This window comes from Scomber scombrus, chromosome 14, assembly GCF_963691925.1.
Source record: "Scomber scombrus chromosome 14, fScoSco1.1, whole genome shotgun sequence".
Classification (NCBI taxonomy): domain Eukaryota; kingdom Metazoa; phylum Chordata; class Actinopteri; order Scombriformes; family Scombridae; genus Scomber; species Scomber scombrus.
The window spans coordinates 7,255,787-7,271,346 of record NC_084983.1 but is presented as its reverse complement, the minus strand read 5'-3'; the positions used below and the strand labels follow the sequence as shown (position 1 = coordinate 7,271,346).

General features: G+C 41.2%; 1 protein-coding gene across 3 annotated transcripts in view; it reads left to right on the top strand.

The window, feature by feature from the left end:
* Positions 1 to 15,560, top strand: part of specc1 (sperm antigen with calponin homology and coiled-coil domains 1) — a 62,083-nt gene that overhangs the window by 21,664 nt on the left and 24,859 nt on the right. Inside the window, exons 4-9 of one of the 3 annotated variants that reach the window (XM_062432818.1) lie at positions 6,414 to 7,981; positions 10,088 to 10,295; positions 11,357 to 11,430; positions 12,839 to 13,014; positions 14,063 to 14,156; positions 14,790 to 14,832. In XM_062432818.1, the coding sequence (XP_062288802.1) occupies positions 6,414 to 7,981; positions 10,088 to 10,295; positions 11,357 to 11,430; positions 12,839 to 13,014; positions 14,063 to 14,132 (2,096 nt within the window). In that variant the 3' untranslated portion in view covers positions 14,133 to 14,156; positions 14,790 to 14,832. Of the gene's footprint in view, positions 1 to 6,413; positions 7,982 to 10,087; positions 10,296 to 11,356; positions 11,431 to 12,838; positions 13,015 to 14,062; positions 14,157 to 14,789; positions 15,361 to 15,560 lie in introns of those variants that run through there. The other 2 variants (XM_062432819.1, XM_062432817.1) reach the window with 2 other exon arrangements.

Sequence of the window (15,560 nt, the reverse complement as noted above, 5' to 3'; positions counted from 1 at the left end):
ACAGAAGACATTCACCAAATGCGAGAAGAGAGGCTCTTTGCAAAGACTCACAGACCTGTAAACCTAATGCTGAGCTATTTTTGGAGACGTCAATCAAACTAACCTTAAGAAGGTATTACCTAACTTCCATTAACATATTGACTGCGCCACAAGGCGAATAAACACTCTGGATCACTGCTGCACATCATTTAAAAACAGTTACAGAGTGGAATTGCTACCCACATTGGGGAAGAGCGACTATGTAGCCATCTTGCTGAGGTCAAAATATGTAAACAAACTACAAGGCATGTCCCCATTGGTGTGAGAGATCAGGAAATGGTAAGGCCAATCAGAGGCCATCCTACAGTCTGCATTACATGACGCAGTCTGGAGCACATTCCAGGATACCACTGTTGACATCAATGATGACATTAATGGATTCACTGACTCTGTGGTGGATTTGATTTGTGAAACAACAGAAGCAACGGTACCCAAAACTACAGTTAAATCATTCCACAGCTAGAAACCATGGATTACCAGAACCACCCAGAATGCCATAAACACATGCACTGCAGCCGACTAGTTTGGGCTGCAGTCTGGAAACATTGACTATCATAAAGCAGCAGCATACAATGTAAGAAGAGCAGTAAAGGAGGTGAAAAGGAACTATGGGGAGGAAGTGGAGCTACAATTCCCGGAGGATAATCCCAGAAGCATGTGGCAAGGTCCAAGAGCCATGACAGATTACAAGCCCACCTTCCCACACTCTTGTCAAGTGCTGATGCATTTCTAGCAAGTGAGTTAAACAACTACTATACTTGCTTTGAGGCCATCTGCAACCAGTAAGCAAAAATAGCTGAAGCAGAGGTCAATAGACAGGTGGCTGCATCTTTCACACATCTTTCAACCTTTCTGAGAATGACATCAGGAGGGCTTTAAAGTGTGTGAACACCAAGAAAGCTGCAGGACCAGACTGTATCAGTTGATGGGTCCTCAAACTATGTGTTGACCAACTAGCACCGTTGCTCACAATGATATTCAACCTGTCCTTGGTGCAGTCTGTCATATCGATGTGCTTCATGAAGTCCACCATCCACCATTTTGAGCCTCCTGCTGTACTCCCTGTAAACACAAAACTGTGTAGCCACTCCAACAGCATTATCAAGTTTGCTGATGACACAGTTTTGGTTGGCCCGATCACAGATAACAGATAACCCATAACGATAACACAGGGAAGGATCTACATCCTCCTTAATATCAACCAGTCCTCTGTGGACAGGGTGGACAGACTCAGGTACCTTGCTGTCCACATCACCAAGGGTCTAACCAGGGCACTGCATACTGACTCAGTAGGGAGAAAGACAAGTTTCAACTCAGATGCTTGGGGAAATTCCAGGTATCCTGGTAGGGAAACAGCACTGAACAAGACCGCAATGCCCTGCAAAGAGAGGTTTATACGGCTGAATACACAATTGGCAGCTCTACCCTGCCTAAAGAATATTTACACCAGGCGCTGCAAGAATAGGTCTGGAAGAATCATTAAGGATCACAACAACATGGATAACAGGCTTTTCTCACTGCTGCAGTTGGCAAGAAGGATAGAGGAAGGATACATCAGGTCAGCACTGAGAGGCTCAGGATGAACTTCGACCCTCAGACCACTGGGAACCTAAATTAGATCACTACCTATTGCTGCCCTCCACTCCAATCATACAATTATATGTATTACTATTCCTATTCTATTTAAGTTTTTTTTTAATGGACAAATTTAAGGAACTGGCATGATTACATGTAACAAATAAACTTGATTTATTAATTGATTTATTTGAAAAATTCTTAAGAACTGCCCTCTTGAATCAATAATGCAAGAACCAACTCTTCTTCTAAAACAGTTCATGAGAAACTGGCTATAAAAATATTTTCAGACAGTGTTCTCTTTCATTGAAAATGATTTTTTCCAGTTTCGCCAAAGCTGGTGTTTCTCAGCATTTGCTTTTTACTATCAATAAGAATTAGTCTCCGTAGACTGTGTAAGGATTTATTCCCTGCTGGAAGGGGAAAGCTCCTCAGTGAGCCATTTAACTGCCCGTTCCACTGTTTTTTACAGATTTAGTGCTTCCTAGAGGTAGCTATAAATGGTTCTGGACCAGAGATTGGCCTACATTGAAGCAAACACTAAATTAAAGCTAAGCTAACTCTGAACAAGCATTGTCTTTTATATTTTAGTTTGGATTGGTGTAAGAAATATTTGCATTTCAACAGCTACAGTAGAAATGATTTTATGTTAAGAATACTGATCAATGTATCTCTTTAGTATTCTTGGACACAACAAATTAAGGACACACATTTTACTTCATTGTAACTGAAGCAATTTCTTGTTGACTGTTTTTTTTTTCAATCTTCATTGTATTTGGCTTGATGGTACATTGAAGAAGTTGTTATCCATCAGCCATACATGTTGATGCTTTAAAAGCCACTCTCCTTTAGCCTACCTACATTTTTTTAAATGATCTAAAGAATATATTTCTTGCTTCTTTTTTTTATTAAGGAAAAATAACTTCGCAGTCATGCTAATTTTTAGCAGCACACTAATATTAATTAATGCACTTACCCTTGTTCTCTCCTGAGAGTCTTTTTCAGGGACCCATTATCTCTGGTAGAGTAATTAGAGGTGTCTCTCATCTCAACTGCAGTGTTTGAGTAAGGAAAAAGCTTCTACTAGTCTCTCTTTCTCCATCACAGTTTTTATGCAACTTAAAATAAACCAATACATTATGTAGTTATTAGCACTCCCATCTAAGCCAGGACCATGTTCAACCACAAGCTGGCAGATGTAGGTTTCAGTGGTCTGTTTGATGCTTTGTCATTTTTCAGACTAAGTAAAAATCTAGTCTCTACTCTTCACTTCGAATTAGTGGCCATTTGATGATGTGAAACTTAAAATGATAAACATTCTGCAGCTGCTGTTATAGTTTTGGAAACCAAAAACTGGTTATCTAATCGTGGTGAATGTTTTTGATATGCTGTCAGTGGTGTTCAATATCTTATAAAACTATATTGATTTTGGTATACCACTGGTTTTACAGCCAGCATTTGGCCTCTTGTGGCAAATGTTTCTTTGTATTGTATTTTTATTGCCTGGAATAGCCAGAAAATATCTTGTAGTTATACATAAATAAATATAGTAGTGCATCCTCAGCTCTGATGATAGAGGAGGTTACAACGGATGCAATTAAACCTCCTAAACTCCACAAGGACGGTGGCATTACTATGTTTTAAAGGTTGTAGATAGCTCAGTTTCAAAGCTAGAGTGAACATACTAGTATCATATGAAACTGTCTTGTTGGGAAGGGGTGCACATAAATTTAGCCTAATGCTAATAAGTTAGGCTACATTTTGGGGGAAACTGGCATGGCCGTTTTCAGAGGGTCTCTTGACCTCTCACCTCAAGATATCTGAATGAGAATGGGGTTCTATGGGTAGCCACCATTCTCCTCTTTACAGTCGTGATCCCATACAGTTTTTGGCGAAAACCATTTAGTTTTTTTCAATGCAGTATAAATGTGTTATTTTCACCTACTATATTTTAGCCTACTGGGGTCCCTAAAGAGTCCCTGAATTGATTAAATTTGGGTTGACTGGAAAACTGAGACTCTTGTAGGTTATTGTGGCCATCATATAATTTCATCATAATGTTGTAAGCTCTTATAAGATGTAAACTTTCAAAATTTGAATAGGCGCCTGATCAAAACACAATGAAAACATTCTGCATCTCAAATTAATCTTCATGTTCCCGGCTTTCAGATGATGTATCTCCCTTCTATGTGGCAGACTGTTGACCTTACATCTCCCCCTTAAGATCCTCTGCCCCTCCCCATGGAAGGAGGGGGGGTGGAAGAGGTTCACACAAATCCAGCTTTGTTATTAGGCCTTTGTGTCCATATACTGTAGGATCCTGCCATCTTGCATGTGCTCACTGCTGGCATCTAGATTCGTGTTAATTCTCTGCGCACATCAAGCAGCTGTGGTGATGTCATGGTTAAAGAGGTGGGCGATCTGAAGATGAGTGAGTTCATGTGCTCCATCTGGGTCCTATTCAGTAAGAGCAAGAGGCGAACAGAATAGGAAGGGACAGCAAATAGAGAGCTGTCACACTCCTGGCATCACTCATCCTTATGGGAATGAAAGGGTCTTAAACACATCAGTCTCCTCTCTTTTTCTGTTGTCCCTCTCTGAGAATGAGAATATGACAAGCGGCCTTAAAATAGGCGTGTGCTGTTTGGTGTGTGTATCTTTCTTTTTCTATCCCGTCTGTGTGATGCTTCATATAGTTCACAGTAAATAGTAATTTTTAACACACACTGTTAGCATCTTCCGCGTGACAGTGCATAATTTAGGAGTGCATGCTGTCCTCATTCTGTCAGTCATGGGTTCATCCTCTGTGAAGTGACGAGAAAAGATTAAATAGATTTTTAATTACACACTGGATCCTTGTGAAGTGCAGGTCTGTCCATTGGCAAATACTTCTAACTGATTGGGATGAAGTGCTGCGTCTGTTAGTGTGAGTTTAAATGACTGCATCCAAACTAAAGAGATTTAACCAAAGAGTGTCAATCCACCATTCTGCCATATTTTAAATCTTAACTTCAAATCTTTTAATGCAACATTTGTTCAAAAACTTTTTTTTGAGGTTATACTGAAAACGTTGAACATTGCGGTTTGCTTTAAATCTGTGTATTCACAATTTTCCATTTAGAGCAGTGATATATCTTTACTTCTCTTACTTAAAGCACCTCACTTTCTCAACCCCAGCTGCACACTCTGGGAATGTTAAACGGCTTTGTACCCCAGAAATCGTGCCAGTGTTGGCAGCGTCTGCCACAGTTGCTAGTTTATTCAATAAGAGGATACTCTGTGCAAAGTGCCTATCAATGGCAGACTACTTAAAGAATCCACAGGGGTATAGAATTTCCATTCCAAACTAGGCCATTTGTTTGTGGAGTGTGTGTGTGTGTGTGTGTGTGTGTGTGTGTGTGTGTGTGTGTGTGTGTGTGTGTGTGTGTGTGTGTGTGTGTGTGTGTGTGTGTGTGTGTGTGTGTGTGTGTGTGTGTGTGTGTGTGTGTGTGTGTGTGTGTGTGTGTGTGTGTGTGTGTGTGTGTGTGTGTGTTAAACGTGTCGTTCAGGCTGATGCGCTGTCTATCTCAGCACACAGGCTGTCTGTGCTCTGTGGGTTTGATGATGATGATGTGTGCATTTGAGAGACACAGTGCTGTCTTTGTCCATGCACTGCTTAAGCTGCTTTGTGCCTGAACGCTCCACGTGCACAGAGACCTTTGTCATCCTTTGAAACAAGCAAGCCCCTTGTGTCTGTGTCGCTGTTTGCTGATGATCTGAAAACAAACAATAAAACGTTTTCAGGCGGCACCCTGCTAACGTCGGGCATCACTAAATACTCTTCATACAGTATTTGAGAGGGGTCTGGAAAAAGCTCGCGCCAGCGGCCCACACTCATGCCTTTTGAAATGCCACAGCTAAGCTCTGCTGCAGCAATGAATGACCAGTGACAGCAACAGAGAGACAGTGCCAGGCAGATGCTCTGTTGTCCAAACAGAGAACAATATGTGAATAGAGTACAGTGACCAGCAACATGAAACTGCTGAATAATACAAGTGTCTGAATGTGACACTCTGTCTATTTAATTAGTGTCATTACATGATGTTAACAAATTCATGGTCCCAGTGTGTCTGTATGCCGATTCCATTAACCTTCCCTTTTCAATGTCAAGCCTACTGTATGGTAATTGTAGAGCTCAACAGCTCAATTACTTCAAAAGTTTAATCTTAGAAACTGGAGCCACTAATTCTCAATTTCCTGTCTGTAAACTTGAATCTGATTTATATCATTTGATTAATCTAAATGCATTTTGACTCTAGAAATAAATGTGCATCTAAACTAATGTGACTTTGCAAATATAATAACATTATAGAATATAAATATAAACATTCTGTTAATGTATTATTCTAATTTCTTTGAAAAGTTTGCATACAACTATATTTGCTCATTATTTAACAAGATATAAACTTTTGTCATCATGTACTGCTTAGTGATGAATGTAGGTAACCATAAAGCAACTTTTCAAGATTATATTATAGTTTATATATTATAGTTTTTATTATAATTATTATATCATTATTATTATATTATATTTATAGTTTAGCATTTTAGAAGACGATCTGGCTCATGAACGCTTGAGGGACAAATACAGTTTTTTGAGTTTAAGCAGCTGAAATAGTTAACTGAATTGAACTTTTTTTTAACAATATATTTACAGTTATGAATCAGACAGCTTTGTCAGAAGCTCTGTAAATGGACTAAATTAAATTTGATAGGGTTCTTGAACACACTCAATACTTTTGTTTTTGTGTGTGTTGCAGGTGCCCAAACAGCCAAGAAGTCAGGTATCCCAGCTCCAAGAGAAACCCCATCGACCATAACAAGAGACCGCATCTCTTTGAGGGACCAGCTGAGGAGCTCTTCCAGCAAGAGGATGGTTTCTAGTGCCAGCACATCCAGCCTCTCCACCCTGGCAAAACAGACACGTAATTCAGCTAAATCTCGTGGAGATACAGAGGGCCAGGAAAAGGGACTTCTGGAGTGCCAGGTGAAAGAGCTCCTGGCTGAAGCCAAGGCTAAAGACTTAGAGATCAGCAACCTCAGGATGGAGTTGCAGCGCTGCAAAGGTAAAGCCTCCACTGTTTCCCCATCAGCCTCATCCAACTCAGTCTCACGCCAAGAGCCTGCTGCGGAACAAGAGGAGGGACAGGTGGCAGAGGCCCTTGTGCTGGTTGGTGAGCTGAGGGAGAAGAACGGAAAGTTTCAGAGAGAGCTGGCAGCCCTCAGGGAGGAAAACCAGGGGCTAAAGGAAAAGCTGCTTTGCTTGGAGGCATCTCCTCTCTCGAGTACAAACACCAGCAGCCCCACCAAGCTTTTGCCTAATGGCCTGCCTTCAGAGTCCAACTCCTCAGCTCCACAACAGGACAGTCTCCCTTCTATTGCCAGCCCTCTCAAAACCTCTGTCTCCTCCAGCTCTGATGTCACCAAGGACTCTCCCTCACCTGACTCTTCAGAGTTTGAGAAGATCCCATCACGTTCAGAATCAGTAAGCAGTGGTGTCAGCGGGGAAGCCGTTGCAGGGGGGGCAGTAACTAATGCAGGGGGGCAGGGTGTGTCGGTGCAGAGCCTAACAGAACAGATTCACAAGATGGAGGAGAGCCACCACAGCACAGCTGAGGAGCTTCAGGCAACTCTGCAGGAGCTGGCCGACCAGCAGCAGGTGGTGCAGGAGCTGACTGCTGAGAATGAGCGTCTGGCTCAGGAGAAACGCCTCCTGCAGACCTCACTTCAACAGCAGAGAGAGCGTCTGGAGCTGCTGGCCCAGAAGAACGAGGCACTGGCTGGCCGACTTCAGGAGCAAGCCCAGGCTCAGGCCCAGAGAGAGGAGGAGCTGGGTAACCAAGGGCCTCGGCTGGCCGAGCTGGAGCAGAGGTATGCCGAGCTGGTCGAGAGCTCACGCTTCGAGCGGGAGAAGCTGGTGGACATCCAGCAGCAGCTGACAGGCAGCCTGCGGGCTCTTGAGGAGGAACATCAGCAGGCCCAAGGCCAGGTGCGCTGCTTCAGAGAAGAGATGGACAAGCTGCAGGCCCAGTTGGACAGGGAGCTGGAAGCCGGAGGTCAGGCAGCACAGTCTGCGGAGGAACAGAGGGCAGCAGTAGACTGCCTCAGACTGGAAAATAGTAGGCTGAAGGCACAGGTGGACATTGAGAGGCAAAAGGTGGGTGAGCTGAAGGCCATGCAGAGTGCCAGTGACAGCACTGAGATGCAGAGCTTGCTGAAGACGGCTCACACTGAGAGAGACAGGCTGGAGGTGGAGCTGACAGAGCTGAGACAGGAGCTGCTGCAGGCCCAGGCTGAGACTGAGCATGTGCAAGCTATGATGTCAAAGGTAGGCAGGGGCAAGTTTACAAATCTTTGGATTTATAATAATATATGATTTATTGCACCTTTGTTGGGTGTGCACTATATATATATATATATATATATATATATATATATATATATATATATATATATATATATATATATATATATATATATATATATATATATACGCAGAATTAATATAAATGAATATTGAGATTTACTGTTTAAGAAATACTAACAGATGGGAATTCAGTCAGTACACCACAGAAGGCATTAATTACTAATCATGTTTGTCTGGAGACACTTGTTGTCACTAAACATTCATATGAATCTACTTAGGACTGGACAATGTTCTGGTTAGAAACAGAGCAATTCAGACATTTTCCACTTGCTTGCTTCCATTGTGTTGTACTAACTGGAGTGTGTGCAAACCAGGACTTGGATTAAATGTGACTCAGTGTTCAAAAACTTTTTGTTAGCTTAGTGAGCTCATTAGTTGTGTTGTGTTTGGCAAAGCTTTCAGGAATTCCCCAAAGAACAATCTCCCCATCCACATGTACTATAAACTATGAAGACGCAAAGCAATCAGTTTGATCGTTTAGAAACAGTTAATTGATTATTGATCTGATGCTGAACTAGCAGCTCGTGCATTGTTCTACATTTTAATCGCAAAAAAATGTATATGCTTCAGTGATTTGTCTGGTGAAAGGCCACCATGACATTTTTCACAATTCTGGGCTCAATCACTTCCACAATTGTTTGAATATGATCATTAAACAGGGTTCAACAGCTGTATCGGGGACTGTTCTTCACCACCGCAGCTCATGAACTCAACTGGTGTTAATTCAAATTATTCTCATATGTTTCTCAGTTTTTTCCTCTTCAACACCACAAACCTCCAGAGAGGCTGAGGCACAGTGGGTTTGGGGTCATGTTGATTGTTTCTCCAAAGTGAGGTGTGTCGCCAGTTTAGCTTAGTGATGCCGTCACTGTTGGACTGCGACTGTGGTGCCAACAGTAGGGTGGTCCGCCAGTGCGTGACCCTCTGAGTCACGCTACCGTCCTCTGCCACATGGGTGTGAGGGTGAGACCACTCCATAACTTCACTTTCAAACATCTCAATCTATTAGAGCCACATGTCGTCAGTTGGAAAGTGTCCTACCAAACAACATCATGGACTTATTTTAGCATATTTTGCTCATAGAGGCTTTACAGTGTTCATTCTGAATCATTGTGCCGCTCTGACTTTGGCGTCAGTGTTGTTTACCAGCTGGAGCAAAGAACACAGCGATGCCGTCCGACATAATCCAGACTATAATCTTATTTCCATGAGTCACTGTCACTCTGCATGTCACCTGTTTACACTGTGGCCAAATGGTCATTGTCAGACATAGTTAAGCTCTTTTGTATACATACTGTACGATAATGCTCAGACTCCATTTCTCCTTCTATTACCAATGTAGTTTGTGTTTCCCTTTATTTCTGTGTGACTTTTGTGCCTGTATAATTTTTTTCATAGTTGGTAACCAGAATTTATGTGACATGTTTATCACAAATCACACATTTTCCTCGGGGGGCTTTACAGTCTGTACAGCAACACAGCATCCTCTTTTCCTAGACCCTCGAGTCGAATAAGATGGAAACTAGAGCAGTCATATTGCAAAGAATGTAAATGTATTAAGGCAAGTTAGACTCATTTTGGTTCATTAATTCATTTTACTGCTCAAAAGAGTTTATTTTCATTACTCATCTGAAAGACAGTCTAGATCATCCAATAACATTAGACCTACTTCATTTTACATGTTTAGAGGTTTCCACACACACTGCTTGTGTTTTTCATCCAGCTGTCATGGACACCACAAAATCTTGGCTTGATACAGTCTCAATATCTTGAATCTAATATTTTGAAGGACATGTAGGAGATGTAGAAAAGCACTGTCAAGGCTGAATGGAAACACTGCACCACAAGAATGTCTGGAAGATATAAATTATCCTATCTTGAGCCAAACATGACCTAAGTGCTTCCATCTAATTAGCACTGTGACAGCCGACAGTTACTTTCACATAAAATATTGCCTCTTTTTTTTAACCCATTTCTCTTAACATAATCTCACAAATGCATATGCAGGTAGAGGCCAAATGCCAGCAGGTTCAGGATCGGGCGGAGAGGAGGGAGCAGGAGCTCAGCAGCAGGGTGAGCTCCCTGGAGGAGGCCGGGATCCAGACTGACAACCAGGTGAAGGAGCTAAAGGAGACCATCTTCGAGCTGGAGGACCAGGTGGAGCAGCAGAGAGCCGTCAACCTCCACACCAACCAAACCGTCCTTGACATGGAGAGTAAGTTATTTTCACTGGCTGATAAGTTCCCTGTAGCTCTGTGGAGTCTTAAGCTTTGTGTAAATCTACTGAAATTAATCAGTGTGTAAAGCACAAGACTTTCAAATCTTTGTTTCAGCTTTGAGTCATTTCCTTTGGAGAAGGAGACTTCCAGTCATTTAGTTTTTCCTGACAGTTTTATGGTGCTGCTGGACTGCACTGCATTATACTGAGAGGTGTTTCTAATATTTAGGCTATACCCATTAAAATGGGGTGGACAGTATATTAAAAACACCTGCAAAATGACCAGAATGTTGAATTAAAACCTCTTTAAACAGTTTCAACAATAACATTATGCCTTCATGATTTATTGCATAAGTTTAAATTAGGTGTATCTAATAAACTGGCAGCGGCATGTGTGTAAAAATGAACTGTGGTAGCCTACTTGTTAAGACACCTGCCACATAACTCTGATGTCAGTGGGTCGAATCCGGCAGAGGACCCTTGTTGAGTGTCTCACCCCCTATCTGTCTTTCCCTTAATTTCCTGTCATATCTACACTGTCCCTATAAGCCGATTGCCAGAAAAACATTTTGCTATGTCGTAATACATATCATATAAGGACGAGGGCTGCTGAAAGCATGAGTCTTAGCTTTACGATAGGCTCATAAGGAATGGCGTTATTAAATAGTTTTATTTTAAAAATTGTGAATCCTCACAACCACGAAGGATCTTTGAACATGCAGTCATGATTGTGTTGCACAAAAAATATTAGGCTGATGGATCCAGAAGTGAGATTAGCTGCGGACAGATACAAACATACGCACACACACACACACACACACACACACACACACACACACACACACACACACACACACACACAAATGCTTACTTTGGTAGAGATAATAATGTAATTCTGTATATAATTAAGTGGCTGCTGTTTCTCCACCACACAGCAACTGGCCAGTTTTGTGTTGAATCCTGTACTTAATGGGTGTGATTATGCCCAAGTCCATAGTAAATTATACCTGACAGAGTTTGGGAAGTGGTTCTCAAAAACTCTGAATTTGTCTTTGCAGATCTTGTCAAGAAGCTGGAGGAGCAGAAAGTTGAAACAGATCGACACCTGAAAGTTTTAAATAGACAGATGAAGGTAAGAAGCCTTCGATATAAAGACCAATAAAGCTGCTTTGTAACATCTGAGTTGCCATACATTGTTTTCAACATAGTCTGTAATGAAAGTAACTAGTATCTGTTTGGACAATTTCACCCCAGGCTGCAGACACGATGAAAACAAAACAATATAGATGGTTCAGTTTATTGCAAAGGGAGTATACTGCCTATTTAGGCCGTGTACCATGTCATTTTGATATCCTGATATCAGATACACCTTTGTCTGACAGCTGTAACATGCCATATCACATATTCTCTTGTCCAGTATATTGTGTCGCTATTTCTACATCTAGCTTTGTAATGAAAACAACATTGCTCTAAAAATTAATTGGGCTGCTTCAGGCAGGGCTTCGGAGCTTGGAGCAACTTTTTTTAAACTTTTGGATGGAGAATCACTTTAAGGTTCCAGTGCTGGTATTCACATTTTCCCTGTCTTTTTGCCAAAATGTTTGACCTTTGAGTCATCTGTCCACGAGCATTGTTCCAGCAGGATTGTTGAATATGCCTGTTCAGACAATTTATTTTTTTTACCACGGTATTATTCCACACGTATCACTTCTCTTTGGTGCTTTTATCAAGGGCACCAGATACATTCCTCTGAATGTCTCTGTCACCTTGTTCTTAATATTAAGTGCTCACTCAGTGATCTCCTTTTTTACATGTATCTGCCTGACTGTTGATTGATAGAGATCCAAGTCTGAAAAAACATTTAAACATTTTAGAATATAGTTTAAAAGACAGCCAGAAACAAATGTACAAAGTACTGATTTTTGACTTTACAACACTGAATGTAGGTCCAACTTTTTATTTTATTTTTTATTTTACTTATCTGGCATATCTGTTTCTTTTTTAGTGTCAGTTACGTGCTGCAAACCAGAGAACACATTTTGTTCTGTCTCCCTTTTGTGGTTCAGATCCAAAAAGTGCTTTTCTTATTTGTTTTAATGTTTTTTTCAGTATCAGGAATTTAAACAATTCCGAGGCTTTCAGAAATGTGGTTTGTAATATTGTTTTAGTCCCACAGATCTCTGTTATAAAGAGTAAACACTGTTAACAAAATTTCGATCAGGATAGGGCAGGATGCATCTAACACATTATCCTCATTACCATTTTATTTTCCCAGCCTATTCTATAATTTCTTCATCATTAGTAAATACATGAGAGTGCATTTGTTTGCATACCATTGTTTATTAGATTTCATTTATCTTTCTTTAGGCCACATTTTAAGACCAATTACTGCTGACACCCAAGTAAATCTTAATTTTGACAAACACACACAGCATCATCAATAACTGATATGCTACTGATGATGCTGTGTGTATGTGCTGTGCTGCTTTACCTCTACATGTCTACATTTGCATCCACGTGTGTCCTGTTTGTGCTTTAAGGATGAAAAAGAGGAGTGGCGTCGGTTCCAGGCAGATCTCCAGACGGCGGTGGTGGTGGCCAATGACATCAAAGTGGAAGCCCAGCAGGAGCTGCGTACACTCAGGAGGCAGCTGCAGGAGGAGCAGGATCGCAGTGCAAAGCTTTCCGCAGACCTCGAGGCCCTGCAGGGAGTCAGGTACCATCTCCACCATACTCCACCTTTTTCAGTGCCTACCCCACCACCAATCCCCAACCCCCACTCTTCTTTTTTAGTATCAGGCTGCAGTTCTTTTCTCTCTGAACCACAATGTGGATATGAAATACCTGCCAGAGTCTTGCCATATCCCCATCCAGTGTCAAGGTTTACACATGTGGTACAAAGAATAATATTATTGTCATTTCAATTCCCAAGAAACTCTTGATTAAGAGGTTTCCAAAATTCTTATCTGGGGTCAACGTAGGATGTAATATTTACTAGGAATAATTTAGTATGGACATGATTTAGTTCTTATCTTGTGATTTCACAAGATTAAACCCTTCCAGAGTTTAGGTCCCTGGGATTTGGCAGACTCTGTTGGTAAGTTAGCAGTCTCCTGCAGTATTTCTCTCTGTGTATTCTACTCCTTTAAGCTGCTGCCATCTCTGTCTCCCTCTTCCACACTGACCACCGCTCTGTAACACTCAAACACAACAAACAACAGTGTATTGATTAGAGATTATTATTATTACATGAGAGGGCAAAAGTGGTGACATATCTGCTACTTGTGCAGATGCTGTTTTGATCCGAGTGTGTCACAATGCAGCACTGAAGCCAGTATAACACGGTCCTCACTGCACTTTTCAGTGAACATGTTTCCTCGCCAACACACAATGCTGTTTAAGATTTCATGTAGTGTTGTTGCACTGTGGCCATACAGTAATGTGATTGATGGATTTGTGTGTGAGTATACTGTATATCAGTGTGTTTGAGCGTGCAAATGCCACAGTGTTTTTGACAGTCTTGTCCCCTTTCATTATCATGCCAGGTCAAAAAGTCGCTCTGTTTATCTGTGTGGCCCGTCATGGTCAACATTTTCAGTTATACTATAACAGCTCACAAACTTCACGAGAGAGTTTTTAGCATATAAAAAACATAAAAAATAGTCAAATAGTCTTCTGTTCAGATATCATACAGTGTTTGTGAATATAGTAGGTTACGTTACTGGTAGACCATAGCTAAATAAGGCAACTTTCCCCAAGATTAGCTGTTACGCTGCGTCCGCTCCCAACCTCCAGCAGCCCCCTGTGATGACTCTGTCAAAGATGTCCCTCTGACAAGGCTCCTTATGTAAAGTCCAGGTGAGTTCCCTGCCCTGCCAGCCCTCTCTCAGCCAGCCTGCCTCTCCCTGCCTTGTGTGCTGCTGCTTTTCATTGACCGTCCTGTCTGTGTTTGGCTTCGTGTTGCTGCTTCAGCCTGTCTGACTATCTGTCTGTCTTTCCATACTCTGGCTGACTGCACCTTCAGGACTGTCTTACCTTTTCGGTTTGCTTTGCTTTGCCTGGTTCTTTAAACCCGCTGTTCAAATTAGATGTATCTGGTGCCACCTGCTGTTCTCTGAATGAATAACCCTCCTACTTTTTGATTAAGTAGCAGGATGGGCTGCACAGCATGACTGGATTAAACCCATGCTATGCATCATCTGCTTCAGATACATTTGCATAGCGTCTTCATCACCGGGTGATTTAGTCTTACTTGACATTATCAGTTACCTTATTAATCCTGTGAGGTATGCATGGAGTTTTAAAAAGTCCAGAGGTGGTCAGAGGTCGGCTTTTTAAAATAATGATTTTAAGAATTGTAAGGTCTCTAGTTTTGCTGCACATCTACAATGTGAGTAATATACTGCACATGTAAATGTTTTAAACATTTTATACTGTAATTGTATACAGTAGATCATCTTCTGTCTTCTTCTTTTTTTTCTTTTTTTTCAGAATAAGCACCGGAGCCACTTTTGATACCAAGACGGCAGTAGAAGGGCACTAGAGATGTGCCCAACACCTCAGCACCATGTGAAGACAGTGTTATTGTTGCACTTATTACTCTTCTGTGTAATTGAAAAATGAAGTGTGGTAAACCAGTCTCAATCTAAACCACAGTGACCAATGTAAATGCAGTACACAAACAGTCTGGTGATGCAGAGTCTGGCTTCCATTTCTCTACATGTTTTTACATTTTGGAACCTTCTAAATAATACTGTATTTTTATTTCCCAATGAATGTACTCTTTATGTTTGTAAATTTCTTGACTTGTGTTGAAGATATGCCATATGTTTGAGAGACTCTCTTTTTATACTGTGCAAAGCTGCTTTGTGCCTTTTTAGGAAGATGAGATAGTAGAGGGTACATGATCTGTTACTAAAGCAAAATGAAGTGTAAAAATGACTTTAGATTCATAGCAGCCAGAACAAAGTCACATTTAAAGGCAAGAGCAACACAGCAAAACTGAAAGTCCAGTTGATATTATTCAAAAACTAGGTGGTTCTTGGTTATTGTGCTGGACCTTACATTTAGTGTTCTTACTATTTCTGTATCAGTCAAATTACCTTCACTTTGACCACTTTTAGCTTACTTTAAAGCTTGACATTTACAGTATGATCTGTAAGAAAAGAAAAGAAAAGGAGAAAAAAAAGTCAGACTTTTTCCTCAATTGCTGAAGAACAGTCTGAAACATGGTTGTGGTTCTCAAAACCCAACAAGCATTCA